Raw genomic sequence first — 19279 nt, 5'->3', positions numbered from 1 at the left:
TCAAAAATTAAAATATAAATAATCACATAATAAAACAAAATGCTAATTAATATAAATTATAAACTCTGACTTAATTAAGGACAGTATGAAATTTAGGAAAAATATCTTTTTCTTAGTATCTGAAACTTGAATTGTGAAAAGCACAGAAACAGAAAAATAGGTATCAAAAGTACAACCCAGAGCTACAGTAGTATTTGGAAGAATCAATCTTTTTTTTCCGTTGTTTTTTTTTTGTTGTTGTTGTTGTTTGTTTGTTTGTTTTTTTGAGACAGGGTTTCTCTGTGTAGTTTTGGTGCCTATCCTGAATCTCGCTCTGTAGACCAGGCTGGCCTCGAACTCACAGAGATCTGCTTGGCTCTGCCTTCCGAGTGCTGGGATTAAAGGCGTTCGCCGCCACCACAGCTGGAAGAATCAATCTTATGTGAGAGGCTGAGCACCTGCTTCTGGAAGCTGAGCACACACTGTGGAAGACACGGCTCTAAGTGGTGTGTCACCCTACTCAGCTGTAAAACTTTTGCTGTCGTACAAAGGAGAGAACTAGTCGGGTTATTACTGGCAAAACTAGCTTAGAAAAGACAGGCAATCAAGGATCAACTGATGTGTCCCATAAGAGAACTGGACGTCGGAGACCACCATATCCTCACTGAAGGAAGCTTGTTTTCCTAACACAGGGAAATCATACTTTCTTAAGATTCTATTAGACTATCCTGAGCAAAGTGTCAATCTGCAGGGGCACTTGGGGAGATCCTGTAGCTCACTTACCTCCAGGGGCTGCATCTTGCTCTTCCCCTTCAGGAAATGCAGCCTGGCTTGGCAAACTGTTCCTGGACCGAGTGACTGTCTCTAACTGGGAAGCCCGGCCCAGTAAAGACAGCTCATCTAGCACCTCTCCCTCTTTGGCCTCGAGATCTGACTTTGAAGTGGTTAAGGGCTTTATACTTTCAGGTGCCAGCAGCCTGTTGGCATCATTCAAACAGGCCACAGTGCCACTATCCAAGCTCAGCACCCGAGCCCGTGTCTTGGCACTGTTTGTGCTGGAAGTCCTTCGGGTGGCCCTCTTTTTGGCTGTTCCCTCAGGGCCTGGATGAGCTCTGTGTGTGTGGTCTGAGTCTGTGCCCCGGTCCTTATGGCCATGCTTGGTCCTGAGGGCACTGTATTTGCCCTCAGGAGACTGGCACAAATGAGAGGTGGCACTGGAAGAGCTGTCGCTGCTGAGCTGGTGAGCAGAGTGAACACTTGGTGCTCTGCTCAGGTCACTTTGATCACTAGAGTCCTCGTCATGACAAAACACAGCACTGTGAGGCTTGCTTCCAGAGACTCCTCGAAAGGAAACATAGTCCCTGTGGCGGCTGGCGTCGAAACTGCTGGCCCGTTTCTTTCCTGTGCGTCTTCTGCCTGGCTTGTGGGCAGAGGCCGTCCGGTGGATTACGCTGGAGGATTTGGGTCGGACATCGCCTTCCTTCTGCTTCCCACCGCTGTCTTTACAAACTCGGGAGTCTGTGGAAATGCTGGGCTTCTCACTCTGCTCCTCTTGGCTCTCCGCACTTGGCTCGGCTGGCCTGTCCCCGGGCATGGTAAACTCATTTGCATGAGGGTTTTTATTGGCATCTTCTGCAGCAGAGCTGCTAGGAGCAACCTGGTCAGGCCCCTCCCCGCACGCCTGAGCATCTGGGTCCTCAGGAGGCCCACCAGATGTCCCCCCCTCTGGGACAATCTTGTCACTGCTAGTCCTCTGGTGCCCTGCACCACGGCTCCTCTCTTCTGCTGAGTCAGCACGGCACTTCTTCCTGGTGCTCCTCTTTCCCACTTTAGGAGACTCCTCGTGCTCAGACACGATGCTCTCGATGTGAGTGGAGCTGGTCTGCTCACTTTTGTAGCTGCTCAGAGTACTGTTGGTGTCCCTGTCTGTCCCACTGCAGTAGCTCTCAGTGGACCCACTACTCCGTGTGCTCAGGCTCCTCAGGCTGTCCACGCTGCGGTCGGCATTCAGTGCTCTGCTCTTCCCACACTTGGTGGGTGGCTGAGAATTACCCATTCTCAAGTCGCCAGCAGGCTGAAACTCTGCAGGTGAACAGGACTTTTCCACTAAGGACTCTCTGGACCCTGAGTGGGGCTTAGAGGAGTCTAACTCACTGACTGGGTCTAGCCCCCGTCTCTGCTGGTAAAGAGGAAAGTCATTCAGTGAGGCATCAGGAAAAGCCACGGCAGAGCTGGAAGTCCGTGGCACCCCTCGTGGCCGGTGCTCTTTCCTGTAAGAGTGTGAATGGAGAGGTACAAGAGAAGCGACTTCTGTGTCACAGGCGCTGGACAGTGACTGATCGACATGGTGGTGCTGGCTATGACTCGGCAGGCTCACTTTGTCGCTGAAGTCCCTTGCTAAGTCCGGTCCACAAGAGCACAAGGAAGGCTGAATAGAGATGAAGGAGTCATTGGAGACCAGGCGGAAGAGCTTGCGATCAGTCGCCAAATCTGTTTCAAACACATTTGAAAATGTTAAAACAGATGCATGACCAGCTCCTCCACTGTTTAACAAAGGAAAGGACCCAGAGCACACAGTAAATCAAGTATAAGCAATTCTCAAGCAGTTCACTGAACAAGTGGCCAGTCATCCAAAGAGCTGGTCTGTTTGAAAACCACACAAAGAAACCATTCTAACTGATGGAATGAACTACACTTTCGAATCTTTTGAGTTCAAACAGTTTCAGAAAAAGTTCCACTGTGTCTGTCTGTATGTCCCCCCCAACTCTGTGTGTGTGTGTGTGTGTGTGTGTGTGTGTGTGTGTGTGTGTGTGTTCCTCCTCTCTCTCCCTTTTGGAACAGGGTCTCACTATTTACCCCAGGCTAGCCTTGAACCGCAGCTCTTCCTGTCTCAGCCTCCTGCGTCTGCAATTTCAGGTGTGGGCCACCACAATCTACTACAAGCTCTGCTTCTAACTTACAAATAGGTAGCTTTGAGTTACCACCCAGAGCCTTTGTTTCTTCATCAAAAAGATGTGTTATCAACCTCATAAGTAGCAGGCAGGAAATACTGGATGGATGGATGGATAGATGGATGGATGGATGGATGGATGGATGGATGGATGGATGGATGGATGGATGGATGGATAGATAGATAGATAGATATAAATTATTAATAACTATCATTATTGTACTTTAGGAAAGACTTTAATTCTTTTGAAAAACAAATATTATTATTTTACAAATAAACAAAAACCTAAAATGGATCTCCAAAATCACTTAGTGGGCAAAGTACTTGTTGCACAAGCCTGGCCACCTCAGCGTGACGCCAGAAGCCCACGTAAGGATGGAAAAAGAGCCTAACGCCACACAGTTGTCCCCTGACCTCTACATGCAAACCACAGCACACGCATGTCCACACCAGCCACACACACACACAAATAATACATAGATTTGAGAAAAATATTCAAACCTAGAGTAGGAAAAAAACAAACAACAACAAAATCAAAGTGCTGATCAATGCTCAAATAAGACACCACAAAATGATGCACGGTACCTCAGTTTGTGACAGTCACAGAATGACAGGCTCACAGGCCTCCCTTCTGAGGAGCTGTGACATTTGGTGATCTGTGGGGAGGAAGAATCAGTGTAGGTGGTGCCCTAGGAGGGTACTCCATTGACTGGACCCACACCCGTGACTACAGGAGCAGCACAGATTGTGTGGGAATATGTACACATTTAAATGAAGACTCAGAGTTGGGATGAGGTAGCAGGGGGCAGGGGACAGATCTGGAAAGAGTTGAGGGATGAATGTGATCAAAATACATTGTATGGATATATGAAATTCTCAAAGAATAAGAATATAATTTAAAAAACAAAATCATGTACAGTATGTTCTATGTTCTCAATGAGAATATGTAGAATATCAATAACAAATAATAATAATTATAGACTAAAATCCTGCATTTTCTTTCATCACTGATGAAGCAATAAGATGCCTCATGAAAAAAATACATCTTGCTCTGTATTACAAGAACACTCCTTAGTCTCCATTTAAGGCAGGAGCTACTGACTTAAATTATCACTCATATATTATAAATAAAACTGTGGATATAAAAAGTCCATTTACCCATGCAAAAGCTGATTTTTAAAATATGCATTTTGACAGAAAAGGATGCCTGACCCCTGAACCTGCTGTTAGCTTCATAAAATAAGATTATTTATTTGTGTGTAGTGACACATGCCTATAATCTAAGTACTTAGGAGACTGAGGCATCCTGATCATGAGTTTGAGGCCAGCCTGGGCCATAAATACAAAAATAATGAAAAAAAAAATGATTCTTTAATTATTGTAACCATGTAAGCAAACTGCAGTCAGATTCTGTTCACTTAAATCTCGATGATAAAAGCAAACAGTCTCGCCCAAGGTTAAAGTAAGAATGAAGTCACTACACACATTCACACACTTTAAAAGACTTTAAATCTGGGGCCAGTGATGTGGCTTATTGGGAAAAGGCTTGCTGGAATTGGACCCCCAGAACTACGTAAAGATGGAAGGAGAGAAGCAACTCTACTCCACTAAGGTTCCTCTGACCTCCATATGTGTTCTATGTCCATATGTGTTCTATGTCGTGAGTGCACCATATGACCAATAAAAAACAGGACACAAAGTTACATACCAAAAAAGTGAAGAGAATGTTCGCAGGGGCAGAGGCATGAATTACTTTACTCCTCGTGCTGAACTGTTTTCCAAAGTTAACACCTACACTCTCGTGGGCTGTCTCTATCAGTGACACAAACGTGCTATCATCTCTCTTCAAATCTATACTCCCTCCCTTACAGTTCACTTCTCTTGCTAGTTAATATCTTATTCTCTCGTCCTTTGCAAGAATGTATTGAAAGAGTTGTTTACACTTAGAGTTGTTTCTTTTTCTCCTCTAATTCTCTTCCACAGTCCTTTGGGGACTTTTGTTTTCTGTTTTGTGGGCTGGAGACTAAACCAATGGCCTTAACACATGTACATGCCAGGTGAGCACTCCACAGTTTCAACAGGTTCTAAAGCTACTCCACTGACTTACTTGTCAAGGTAAGCAGTACCTTCGTTGTTATTAATGGCCAAGTCACACCCTCAAATCCCTCAATTCAGCAGAAGAACTGGCAGAGAGCAAGCCTTTCTCCCCATGTTGGCGTCTAGCAACTTAGAATGCTTCGGCTCACTAGCTGTTTCTATTTATTTAGTCTGGACGTCTGAAATCCACTGGCTCAGGTCAAAGCCTGAGATTTTCCGTTTCCTATCTACACTTCCTCTTTGTAGATCTCCTCCAGTCTCCTGACACCAGGACAAACATTCAGAAACATCTGGGACTATTCTCTCCATGCTCCTGTCAGGCCTGAATTTGATAGGGGTGAGCTATAATTTTCATCTTGAACAAGGAAGACTGAGTGAGATGAAACAGGGAAATTGGCAAGAACTCCTCCTTGGAAGTAAAGAATAGGGGTGCAGTCCACATTCCTGGTTCTAATAATCTGGAATCCTAGAACGACATGAGTATCAGCTCATCAACCAAATGCTGACCACTAAGCCACTGATGCCAAGCCAGCCCTAAATAGTATTTTAGCAGTTCACACAATTGCCACCAGGTGGTGACAAACCACAGCCAGGACCACACAGCCCTAACCCAGCTAACATTGCAAAACTAACCTGTTAGTTAGTGTTAGTTAACCAGTTTCCGAAGCCAGCTCAGCGTGTGCTTTTGTGCTGTTTTTGCTTTGCCTTTTTTTTTTTTTTTTTTTTAATTGTTGTTTTGTTGTTTTTGAGAAAGGGTCTCACTCTATACTGGAGGCTGGCTTGGAACTCACTCTGCTGTCCCAGGTTGGCCTTGATTTCAGGGCAATTCTCCTGTTTCATGCTCCCAAGTTACAGGTATGAGCCACCATGAGCTTGAACTCCATATCTGATGTTCTGGTTGGTTATCTGGTATTTGAACAACTTCTAGATGTCCAACCCAAACATCTAACCTGACTTCTTCCTCCTCATGTTTGAGGTCCCAGAGACTCACACACTAAATAGGCCCCACACTGAAAACTGAACTGCCATCCCACCCTCCATGCTCTCCAATCTTTGAATCTAGAACACCTCCTTCAGTTAAGGGACACCCCATCTTCCCTGCTGTCCCACTCAAAACTGTCTGAAAAATCACCCGTGAGTACTATAAAATCTTACATAATAACACTAAAATCCACCAACATAGCATCTTATTAGTACACACGTACACACACACACACACACACACACACACACACACACAGAGACAGAGAGAGAGAGAGAGAGAGAATATGATCCAGACCACTTCTTACTACCCTGACCCTTACAATGGTCTCCAAATCACCTCTCCATTTCAGCATCTACCCCCTTTGACCAGTCTCAAAGTCAGAGTCACAGCAGTAGTTCATCTTCCTAGGAATTAAAACAAGTATCTTTAAAATGACCTCTGAGACTTTACACGGCCCCACCCCACCCCACACGCTATACTAGTCACATGGCTTTTCAAACCCAACAGGCATGTTCCTGCTTTACATCTCTTCCATCGCTGTTCCCATTGCATAGAAGAAGGGGCTCCTCCTCAGTCTCTTTCTTTAGGTCTCTGCTGCAGGTAAAAACCACTCGATTTAAGATTACCAGTCTCCCAACGCCACCACTTCCACACTCCATCTACTTATTCTTAAAATTGATTTGCAGTAATACAACTCTATACTAAGAACATGGGAGCCATAAGAGGGCGCAAACTGCTGTCTGTTCACTGATTACTTCCTTTATTTAAAACAGTGCTGTGCACATAACAAGAACATGAAAATATTTGTTAAATGTACACAAAATGTGATATGTTACATAATAAAAGCAAGTAACAAAATTATTTAGGGGACTGGAGAGATGGTTCCTCCATTAATAGTGTTTACTATTCTTGCAGAGGACCTGAGGTCAGCTCCCACCTACGGCAGGTGACTCACAATCAACTTTTAACTCCAGCTATGAGAGATACAAAGCCTTCTTTTGACCTCCATAAGCGCGCACACACACACACACACACACACACACACACACACACTTTTAAAGAATTACTTTAAAGTAGTGTAGTAATTTGTATTTAGCTGTGACGGGGGGAAGTTTCCTCTAATTCCTCTTTAAGTCATAATATTATCTGTAAAGTAAAAAACAGCAACAGTGTTGATTCAACTATCTGAAATAACAAATGAATAAATGCATATAAAGAAAAATAACCCCAGGGCTGAGACAAACCAAGGATCATGGAACAAAGCATGGCCATGTCTGGAAAGGAAATGTCAGTGTGGCACAACCTTATCCACTCACTCAGAAATAGTTTAGGGATCGTCCCCCTCTATAATCACAGAGCCAGTTACCAACTGACCTGCAAATGACCTGCAAAGCTACCTAGGCCATTGCAAAAGAAGCATGTGGAGCCTAACCTAGACAACCGTGTGTGCCAAGTGAATGCCAGACAGCATTATCTATGTGACTCTGTACCTGGTTACAATGATAGTTGTGCGTGTATAAATCTCAACTGCCAGATTATCATTAAAAACAAAATAAAACCCTTGCTTAGTGCTTTTTAGATATAAGGTAAGATAATGAGATACATGACTGCTAAATGCAGACAGGCTCAGCCGTCTAAGACTATGACCTAGTTGTCAAGACATTACAGTGGTACCGATTATAAAAATGGACATTGCAATATGCAAAGTAACTGATTCACCTTTGACGTAGAAGAAAAAGAAATTCACACCATGTAGCAGGTTTAGAGGCCTTGGGGTGTGGGGATCCTCAAAAACAAATTGACAGTGCCAAGGTATTGCAATTCCAAAGGGCAGAAATACAGTGATAAACTTCCAAGCACCAGCAACAGATTACATCTTTGAGAAATGAAGTCTGGCGGAGGTGGGGTAGGAGAAGGGCATGCCTTTAATCCCAGCACTCAGGGGGTAGAGGTAGGTGGCTCTCTTTGAGCTTGAGGCCACCCTGGTCTGCATAGGGAGTTCCAGGCCAGCCAATGCTACATATTGATAGCCTGTCTCAAAAACAAACAACAAAAACAAAAACAAAAACAGGGAAAGTTAATGGCAAAAAAAAAAAAAAAAAAAGAACAGAAAGAACAGTAGACTCTCATCTTCCATCTCACACACTGGGGCACATGTTCATACAATTTCTTTCTCTGCTTAGTCTTACTTAACTCAGTATGGTAAAAGTACTTAAAATGATGCATTATACTATTCTAGTAAATTATTTTATTTTATTGTTTCCTAAGAGTAATCATATTAGAGTCAGGCAGGGTAGTTGACGCCTGTAATCCCAGCACTCGGGAGGCAGAGGCAGGAGGATCACCTAAGAGTTTGAGGCCAGCCTGAGCTACAAAGTGAGTTTACAGGTCAGCCAAGAGTAACAGACTGTAAAAAAAATGAATAAACAAACCAACAAACACTTCTGTTAAAATGTGAGTAAGAGGGGTCCCAGAGAGATGGCCCAGAGGTTAAGAGCACTGGCTGCTCTTCCAGAGGTCCTGACTTCAATTCTCAGCAACCACATGGTGGCTGGCAACCGTCAGTAATGAGATCTGGTGCTCTCTTCTGGCCTGCAGTCATACATGCAGACAGAGCACTCACATTTAAGAAAAAAAAAAAAAGTGCATAAGATGTTCTCAGCACACATTAAAAGGCATGATGTCACCATAAAGCACACTCTTACCTTGTTCTTCACTTCCTTCTTTACAAAGACTAGAGCTCTGGCCCAGACTTAAACTTATATCATCAGAAGTCTTAGCAGTGTCTGTGTCTCCTACAAAGTTAAGAGAAATGCATGAGGATGCGACACTAAAGTAAAAACACAGCAGAGAAGGGACAAAGAGAGGGGAGACCTACCAACTAGAGCAGCCCCTGCATACCAGGATTACAATGTGGTGAATGCACCCAACACTAAGGACCATGGACCACAGGAGAACAGACCTAACTATTACCACAGAATACAAGGGGTTACTATGTGGTGAATGCACCCGACACTAAGTAACATCACCACAGAATACAAGTGTTACTATGAGGTGAGTGCACCCGACACTAAGGACCCTAGGCCACAGGCAAACAGACCTAACTATTACCACGGAATGCAAGTGAAAAGGGAGACTCTTAGTTTCTTCAAAAACAGACTCCAGCCGGGCGGTGGTAATGCATGCCGCCTCTAATCCCAGCACTTGGGAGGCAGCGGCAGGTGGATCTCTGTGAGTTCGAGACCAGCCTGGTGTAAACAGCAAGTTCCGGGACAGCCAGGGCTACACAGAGAAACCTTGTCTTGAAAAAAAAAAAAACAAAACAAAACGAAACAATTCTAAATAGAAATGCCAAATGTCTTACAACAAACCTGACATGAAGACGATCCCTCCCCAGGAAGGTTGGAGACTATAATGCCATGGAGCAAACTGTGCACTTACTTTAGGTACATATACACAGAGAGAACATTTTTCTCTTTAACGTTTCAATTATGATCACATTTAAAAACTTCACAGCAAATTAATATTTCACAAGTTGCACCCATACCTAGGAAAGCATGCCCTGTTATGTCATAAAGGTGTCTTACAGATGAAAACTTACAAACAATACAAATGTTCAAATATTTTTGTGATATTTAGATGATGAAAGGATAACAGAATTTATCAGGTGATTTAAAAGATCATGTTATTTCTAGAGGTGTCTAAGAAATTCTCTCGTTACATTAGAATACTGTCTTGAATACAATGGAAGAAAAAAGAATAATCGGTCAATGCTCAGTTAGACTGTGTCTACCTTTAATCACTGCTGTTCCAAGTCGAGAGGACCCAGATCCAATCTGAAAGTAAGACAAGAAGGAAATGAAACTGATTACCACACCACCCATCCAAAGCATCAAGACTATCAAAATTATCTTCTCTGGCATTCTATCAGTCACTTTTATCAATATTTAAAGACATCTGTTGGGCACATTCCATCAGAGCACACAGCTGTTTGCTGCAGTACATGCTGATGAACCCTCTGCATGCTCAGGACTGATGGAGGCCCTGGGGCCAAACATCTGCCACCTCAAGGAAACTCCACCATGGAGTTCTTATCCTTTTTTACATTACATCATGGCATGTTTGTGTTATAAATCAAAGTAAAGACACACAGTGAGTCTGTGGGAAATAAACAAGACTTCTTAGGGCATAACACAACAAAGTTTGAGGGAACAAAATACACTAATATACACAGCAACATAAAATTCCTGCTATTCTTAGTTCTAAAACATGAAGTACTTTTTATAGCTGGTTGGAACATTTAAAAATAATAAAAATCTAGTCATCACCAAAAAAAAAAAAAAAAAAAAGGAATTCTTATCACAAACTGTAATTAGAAAACTAAAATGTAACTGATGAGTCTTTAATGTTTATATTCAAGATGGCCTAACACTTCCCTAAATGTTACACACATTTACAAAACCATAAAAACCATATAAATAAATATCACAAATTCCACAAACATAGTAAGAAAATAAAATACAGCATAATTTTGTTAACTGAACCAACAGTCTTCATGACTCTCCCAGTAAATATGTTTTCAAGGAGTCAAAACAGTTTTGCACATTCAGTACTGTAAATAAAACTGAAATCACACAATCCCTTACTTATTCTATCGAGTCAGTGAAGCAGCAGTATACTAGAACTAAGCTTAGATGATATGCCCCTGGCAGAGCAAGAGGGGCTGAGTTAACCTGGAAGGCCACTGACTGCTATCTCAACAGTAAAGACTCAGTGAGTTTAAGGCAGATAAAAAATACGCATGCAAACAGAGGTGATAAACAAACTAATAAACTCAGTGCTACCAATAAAAACCAAGCTTTGCAGGGCTGGAGAGAACACTGTCGGTAAAGTGTCATGCAAGCAGGAGGATCAGACTTTGGATCCCCAGCATCCAAGTCAACATATGCAACAGATGCAAGCCCACCTCTAGGTGGGTGGAGGAAGGAATTCATTGACCAGAATTCATTGGCGAGCCATTTGCATGGACATACACACAGGTCTGCGCGCGCGTGCACACACACACACACACACACACACACACACACACGCATAGTAAGTTTTGTGCTATTTTGGGGCTGTTTGTTAAACTTGATCCTCTCACGATCTCTTAACATCTGTTTTAAGTACACCATAGGCACTGTACTGCCCCTGAAAGGAAATAGGCATGAGGCTTGGTGCTACCAGCCCATAATTCTAGCACATGGGAGGCGGAGGGGGAAAGATTTCAAGTTGAAGCCAACCTGGCTATATTGTGAGAACCTATTTCCAAAATTAAAAACTAGTAATAAGTAAGCCCCTAATTTTTTGCTGTAAAACAAAGTTCAATTCTTAAAAATGAATGCTAAACAGTTTAATTTAGGCAAGTTATAAGGAAAAATATTATTTGTCTACTAGAAATACGTACACATAGTAACTTCCTAATTGAATTTTTAAACAAGTAAATACAGACACCATTTAATGCATACCCTTCTGGGAATTTAAACTTACAAAATAAACTGTTTGAATTGAGTGTTAGCTATCTGCTCACAATCCTCCAATGTTTCGGTTTCCCTTCTTGCTAAGCTATCCACTTTGTCCAGATGTTGTACCATATCTTTGGATCTATGAGAAGTGGACCCCGGCCTCACCTAGAGAGGGGCTACAGGACCTAGTTCTGATGATTGACATAAGGGAAAGCCTCAGGAAGGTCCAGACAGAGATGGTGTCTGTGCTTGGAGACGCCTCTGCTCCTGCCCCACTGCTTCCAGCAACAGAATCAGAGCAGCAGCCGCTGTACCCAGCCCAGGGCTCCATGCACAAGCCCCTAGAACTGAGACAATGCCAGCCAGCACCACAGCCACCTCCAGACTGGCAAACATCAATCCCCACCTCTCTAAATGCCTCTCGGGTGAGGCATCTACTGTCCACTGATAAAAGAGGTCTTAGGGGACAATATGGATATTGATTCTTAATGCTTTTCTCTACCACTCCCCTCCTCAAAATCAGACTCTTAACTAAACTACAGAAATGTCACTGCAGAAGCTCCCAACACTGACATCTCTGGCACACCCCCAGAGGACGTACACTATGACTCCACTGTGTCTACAGTTTTTATTACGTGTGACATCATGGTTTTAGTTTTCTTCTTTAGCCCTCATTTGGCATTTTGTAAACGGGAAAAGAAAAAAGTAAGGAGAAGTGGTGGTATCTCCTACACTTAGATTAGAAGTGAAGTTTTTCACTTCAATGGTTTATATAAACAGGCTGTGCTTCTTCCCTATGATAAGCACCAGAGCAAAGCTCCAGCCAGGATTGTAGATGTCAGGCAAGGCCACATGCTACATGGAGCTTTGCCTTTCTCTTTAGCTGGAATTATTCTTCCTCTGAAGTCAGTCCTTTTTTGGGCAATTTTGATGGCAATTGTAAGTTTGTGAATGGGTTTTGTGCTTAATTCCTTAGTAACATATCACGTAACAATGGTTACTACAGTCACAATCTCTTTGACAGTGAGACCAAGTCACCATCCGAGACCAAATATTTACCTTGAGCATTTACAAACACCAAACTATTTGAAAGAAGGGGGAGGTACAGGCCAGGGGGAATGAGGGGAAATGATTACAGCAGAGGAGAGCCAGGATGGGAAGGAGCCAAAGGGAAGCCATGATAGCCCCTCCTTGACTTGTCACCACTGGGCACAGAGTACAGTCACATGAACAATCATGACAGTATGTGAGAAAGCTACACAACAAACAAGCAAAAGTGTGTCCGCTTATGTTGGTAGCAACCACGGATTTACAAATGGCCTCATCAACTTCTTCACTTTAGCTTCTCCAAAATGTCAAAAACATTACATATTACAAACAGTATAAAATACCAATGAGTAAGCAAAGAGCTTAAAATATTTTCCCATTTTAAAGTAAGAATTACTACTTAAGGAACCACAACTGTCTACTGTGTGTGTTTAGATGCACACACGCTTTAATTACACTCCAAAAACAGACCAACAGAACAGACACCAAGGCAGGTATCCAAAGGTGGCCGGCCCCTGCTATGTCCTGTCTGGCTTTCCAAACACCGGCGGAGATGTAGTGTAACTCCCAGGGCTAGCCTGCGGTTTGCCTGCACTTGTAGGAAAGCCAGGGTTAACCAAGAACACACACAGTCCTGGTGGTTAAGGATTCAGTTGTTCACTCTATGAGAGAAACTGAGGAAAACATGAAGACAACCAAGAGAAGGAGAAGCTGGGTGGCAGGGCTCTACTCCAAACAAACACTGTGCGACCTGAAACTTCAAAGGACCAACTGTCACCATGGAAATGAGACCTTTTTTGTCTCAGTAGTCGTTTCCTGGATTTTTTTTATACCAAATTTCCCCATTCCATAGAGGATGGGAAGAACTTAACACGCTCTCTGTTCTATCTCGTGCAATGATTTCACAATAAAACCTGTTCCTAAGAATTCACTTAAACTTGGAGCAAAACTATGAAGATGGATTAGGAAACAAGACCCTGTTGGAGATTCTCGTTCAGTCTGTGGTGTTCTCAGAACACTGCTTTTAGTGTTCAGCTATCAGTAGGTGAATACTATGAGCAAGCAGTCAGAGAACCAGGCCAGCTACTGTTAAGTGAGGGGCTGAGTTCAATTCTATCTGTAAAACTTTATTATCTATACACAGAAAGGTAATTAGCAAGCACAAACTCCAGAGACAGCTATCACAAGGCAGCATACTACAGAGTAGCAAGAAGGAAGTCCCCTCTGGAGGCTTCTAACTCACCAGAAACTAAGCACTGTGTGTGAAAAGGGCCCACGCCACAAGGATCTGGGGGCGGTTTCCAAAGAGTTAAAGTAAGACAGCAGACAAGAACCAAGCGTCTCTCTGGGGCATCGGGGGTAAGGGAGGAAGAGCATTTCAAAACACAAGCTACGACTGTGGCAACACAAGTGGGCGTGCGACCACAGGAGCGCTGGGATGAGATTTAGGAAGTGAGTCCTCTGCCAGACGCTGATGGAGATCAGCTGCTTCCTTCTCTTAATGGAGGACCGACACAGTGACCACGAAACCCCATCATCACATAAGGCTCTTCTACGAAACCCCATCATCACGTAAGGCTCTTCCATGAAACCCCATCATCACGTAAGGCTCTTCCATGAAACCCCATCATCACGTAAGGCTCTTCTACGAAAGCCCATCATCACGTAAGGTTCTTCCATGAAACCCCATCATCACGTAAGGCTCTTCTACAAAAGCCTATCATCACGTAAGGTTCTTCCATGAAACCCCATCATCACGTAAGGCTCTTCCATGAAACCCCATCATCACGTAAGGCTCTTCCATGAAACCCCATCATCACGTAAGGTCTTCTCAAAGCCCATCATCACGTAAGGCTCTTCCATGAAACCCCATCATCACGTAAGGTTCTTCCATGAGACCCCATCATCACGTAAGGCTCTTCTACAAAACCCCATCATCACGTAAGTTAAAAAGCCCATCACACTTCTACAAAAGCCCATCATCACGTAAGGTTCTTCCTGAAACCCATCTCGTAAGCTCTCTAAAAAGCCTATCATCACGTAAGGCTCTTCCATGAAACCCATCATCACGTAAGCTTTCTAAAAAGCTTCATCACGTAAGGCTCTCCATGAAACCCCATCATCATAAGGCTCTTCTAACGTCTATATACGTAGGCTCTTCCATGAAACCCCATCATCACGTAAGGCTCTTCTACAAAAGCCCATCATCACGTAAGGTTCTTCTACAAAAGCCTATCATCACGTAAGGTTCTTCCATGAAACCCCATCATCACGTAAGGCTCTTCTACAAAAGCCCATCATCACGTAAGGCTCTTCTACAAAAGCCCATCATCACGTAAGGCTCTTCTACAAAACCCCATCATCACGTAAGGCTCTTCTATGAAAAGTGCCTTTCAGAGCTTACTTCACTCCAGCGACCTGCTGAGAAAGCCAGCGGGAAAGGACTGGCCTAGTGCAGCACATGCTCAGGACAAGGGAGAAAGAGGAGGGGAGCAGAGAGCATTTCCAAGAACGAGGTCTGGGGTATTTGTATTTGCAGCCAAGCAGACATCTGTTTCCAATGCAGACAGGAAAGCGGGGAGGATGAAGCAGGTGAGCTAGATTCCTGAGGCATTTACAGCTGCTTCACCAACAGCAAATACAGGCAGAGTATGTGATGCACAGTCAGCAAGCACATATTAGCAGTGTGAAAAGTTAGTAAGAACTAATAATCAGGGACCAGATGGATGGCTCAGGAGGATCCTCTGCTCTTCCAGAAGACCTGAGTTTGATCCCCAGCACCACACGGTGGTACACACCACCTGCACCTCCCGTTTCAGAGGATCTGATGCACTACTTTCATCTCTATGGGTACACGCATGGTGCAAAACACCCATACAAATCAAATTAAAAATAAAAATGAATAAAGATGTATACCATTAATCAAAAATGATCATCAGAGAGAGAGCCATGAATTGATGGCTCCAAGTGTGAGAACAACTTGGCACCTCCACCAGGAAGGGAATCAGGCGTAATACAGTCCTACCTGGTTGCTTGGGTCCAGACCAGCGTAAGAATTTCTTGAACTGCAGCCGACTGGAGGTGTGGCCTCTCGGATAAATTCTGACATCTCAATCCCTCCACCAGGATCGCTGCGCAGGACAATAAGAAAGGAGACACTGTCATCAGCTACCACAAACGTCACCTTCACTTGGGTTTCTAGCTCGCTTCCTGTAAAACCAAGGGGTCCTGTTTTTTTCTTTTCTTTTTGTTGTTTTTGCAACAGGGTCTCTACTAGTTCTTTCTGTCCTGGATCTCCCTCTGTAGACCAGGCTGGCCTCGAACTCACAGAGATCCCCCTGCCTCTGCCTCCCGAGTACTGGGATTAAGGCGTGAGCCACCACTGCACCAACAAGGTCCTGGTTTGTTTTTGTTTTTGTTTTTGTTTTTCCAAAGAGTAAAATAAACACAGAATGAGGACTAGTTTGTAAATCTGAAAGTTGGAACTATCTAATAACCACATCACTGTTTGGAGGTACTCAAGACTCCTCTCTCAAACTGTCCACATAACACCCGAGGAGAAACTGACCTTACTTACAGAAAGTAAATAATTGATGACACATGCCATAAAACCACTCTTGCAAAGAGGTTATTGCCATTTGTTTCCCAAGAACAAGTGAAAGAGAGACATAGCTGACGGACTGCATGACACAGAGACGAGCATACCAGGGGAAGACTCATCCTGGTGAACTGTCCGCAGCCGTGTTTCTGTAAGTAAAGTGAACTTACTTGGGACCTAACTGCTGCAGAGAGATAGAAGCCTGTGAGTTTAAATTTATGTTTCCTGCCCAGCATAGTGGCGCATGCCTCTGATCCAGCACTTTGGAGGCAGAGGCAGGTGGATCTCTGTGAATTAAGAGGCCAGCCTGGTCTACAGAGCGAGTTCCAGGAAAGCCAGAGCTACAGAGAAGACTCTACCTCAAAAAACAAAAACAAAAACAAAAAACAAAAACAAAACATAAACCATAAACCAAAACCAAATAAAAAACAAAGATTTATGTTTGCTGAGCTAGAATCCCAATGATAAAAAGTGATGTTATATAGTAACAGCAGGTCTTAGAAAATCAAAGGGTAAGGTAGTAGGCTCAAAGAGTGGATGATACCCACATACACTACTTAGAAATAATGGCAAAAATTAAGAAAAAAATAACAAATTTCAAAATCTTAAAGTTTTATGTTTTGTTTTGTTTTTTGAGACAGGGTTTCTCTGTATAGCTCTACGCCCTTCCTAGAACTCACTCTGTAGCCCAGGCTGGCCTTGAACTCACAGAGATCCGCCTGGCTCTGCCTCTTGAGTGCTAGGACTAAAGGCGTGCACCACCACTGCCCGGCTAGGAACACAACTCTTAAAGCAACTCATAATCCTGTTTTCTATTGGAAACTGTTTACTTGTTTGGGTTTAAAGTCTTGCCATCCAGTATCCAATCCAACTCCCTGGCTGACCAAAAAAACCAACCCAAAATTTTTCCACTGATTTAATCTCTTCAGCCCAAACTCTGACAAGGTTTAGAATATGTTGATTCCAACAAATGGGCTCTGCCTACCAAAGGCCATCAACACAACCTCAGCTGTAGCCTCTGGGACTAGTTCTAGAGAAAGCATATTAGTCCAGTTCAAACTAGTATGGTTCAGTCCAGGAGTGTTCTATAGTTGAAATAAATCTCTCTGTATCTGCTTTTTTTTTTTTTTTTTTTTCATCTTAATTTTATGTGTGTGAATGTTGTATCTGTGTGGATGTCTGTGCACCGTGTGTGTCTGATGTCTGCAGGGACCAGAAGAGGGCATTAGACCACCAGGAACTGAAGTTAGAGGTGGTGGTGAGCTGCCATGTGGACGCTGGGAACCAAACACGGTCCTCTGGAAGAGCAGCCAGTGGTCTTAGCTGCTGAGCTATCTCTCCAGCCCATGTATCTGGTAGTCTTGATGTTAGGACTTTAAAGCCCAGGACTGCTGCAGACACTGACTGAAGCCAGGACAGTGGCGGTCACTTTAATCTCAGCACTCAGGGAGCAGCAGCAGGCCTATCTCTGTGAGTCCAAGACCAGCACGGTTCACATGTCAAATTCTGGGCCAGCCAGAGCTTCATAGTGAAGTCCTCTCTCTCAAATTAAAAATCAGCAGCAGCAGCAGCAGCAGCTGACTGACTGAAAGATCAGAACCTGGATACCAAAATGGGGAGCAGTGCCATGAGGTGAGTTTATCCTCTGGATCCCGACACACCTGAAGATGGCCCCATGTGCAGATTTTCTAGTACTGTGAGACAAAAACAAAAAAACTCTGAAGTGTGTCTGGATGACTCCTCTGATACAATCAAAGGGAGTTCACTTGCCAACATATCTTTACAAGTATTTACTGCACCAACAGTTTCGTTTATATTTTTTTCTATTACTAAAGGTCTCAGAACTATAACATTCCTGGTTTGCTTAATGAGTTTAGGCCACCAAGAACTAACTTTCTAACCTGTTATACATCTACATAAATATAGCATCCTAGAAACTAGTTACCAAGTCATGGCCAATCCAGTACAGCAATACTTCATATAAGGAGAGGGAACGTGCTCCTGTCTCCTAGCTGTTCAGTATTAACTCACACCAGCTCTAAAATCCACATCAAGAACTTAAGAGTGTACAATGTGGCAGCTCTCATCACACGCTGCCATGTCACTAGCATGCACCCTCTCAGTCAGACCCACAGGCACCAAAGGATGCAGGGAGAAAGGAAGACAAGGGGTAAACACTAATACCAGAGGAAGAACAGAAACCCTCATCTTGTTTTGCGTGTCTACAAATGTATGTGCATAGCCATTACCTTCATTCCTATACCACAGAACACATCCGTTTAAACTTTAGAACTCAGTACTCCTACATATTCATAAAGTTACCAAACCATCATCAGACTCAGTTTTGGAATACTGTCATCACTTCAAAAACACACCCTTTTACCTGCTACTTCTCTCTGTCTTTCTATCTCCTGCACTAGGCAAACACTGACCTACTTTCTATCTCTACAGATGTGCCCACCTGGGGCATTTCATATCAATGGAAGTAGGAAGCATGTAGCACATAATGGCCAGAAATGGCTTCCTCCCCTTAACATAACATATTCAAGAGAAATTCACATTGTAACATGTAACACTTCATTTATACTTGTGGCCAAAAAACATTCCACTGTATGGACAGATAATTGTTTATTCAGCCAGAGGGAAAACTATCTTATTCACTTTCATACACCATTTATGATTAAAAAAAAAATAATCCAGTGGTCATACTATAAATGACCATATCCCAGTCTTAGAAGTATTTGCTTTGTTTTCATTTTCTGATGAAATCCTCCCTAAAATTGGTAAATGTCACTATCCTTGTTTTACATATGAAACAGTAAAATATTACAGAGGTAAACTCTAGCAGAAGATGTCAAAGTGAACACGCTGAACTATTGACAGTGTGTGGGCAAACCTGCTCTTCATCTGCCGTGTACTCGGTGCAGGTCTGTTTGAAGCCCAGTCTGTAAAACATAAAGGCACACACACTCTTTCCAAGAATCTGTGCTGTCCTCCAACAACAGACGCGTAGCTTCCTTCTGTCCCCAACTGCCAATTACTCACTATTACTTGGAGCAGGTTTCTTCACTCCACCCTGCTGACACTGGGGCCTCTAAGTCAGTCATGACTGTGGGGAC

At 43.4% G+C, this 19279-nt stretch overlaps 1 protein-coding gene across 4 annotated transcripts in view; it reads right to left on the bottom strand.

Annotated features, from left to right (window-relative positions):
- Pcnx1 (pecanex 1) overlaps window positions 1-19279 on the bottom strand; it is a 145048-nt gene that overhangs the window by 88148 nt on the left and 37621 nt on the right. For all 4 annotated transcript variants that reach the window (XM_036206590.1, XM_036206592.1, XM_036206591.1 and 1 more), the window contains exons 3-6: window positions 15588-15693; window positions 9805-9847; window positions 8717-8806; window positions 763-2469 (exon numbers count right to left, since the gene is read on the bottom strand). In XM_036206590.1, coding sequence (XP_036062483.1) covers window positions 763-2469; window positions 8717-8806; window positions 9805-9847; window positions 15588-15693 — 1946 coding nt within the window. The remainder of the gene's footprint in view (window positions 1-762; window positions 2470-8716; window positions 8807-9804; window positions 9848-15587; window positions 15694-19279) is intronic.

This window comes from Onychomys torridus, chromosome 14, assembly GCF_903995425.1.
Source record: "Onychomys torridus chromosome 14, mOncTor1.1, whole genome shotgun sequence".
Lineage (NCBI taxonomy): Eukaryota > Metazoa > Chordata > Mammalia > Rodentia > Cricetidae > Onychomys > Onychomys torridus.
The sequence above is the reverse complement of the archived record's forward strand: the minus strand, read 5'-3'. Positions and strand labels throughout refer to the sequence as shown.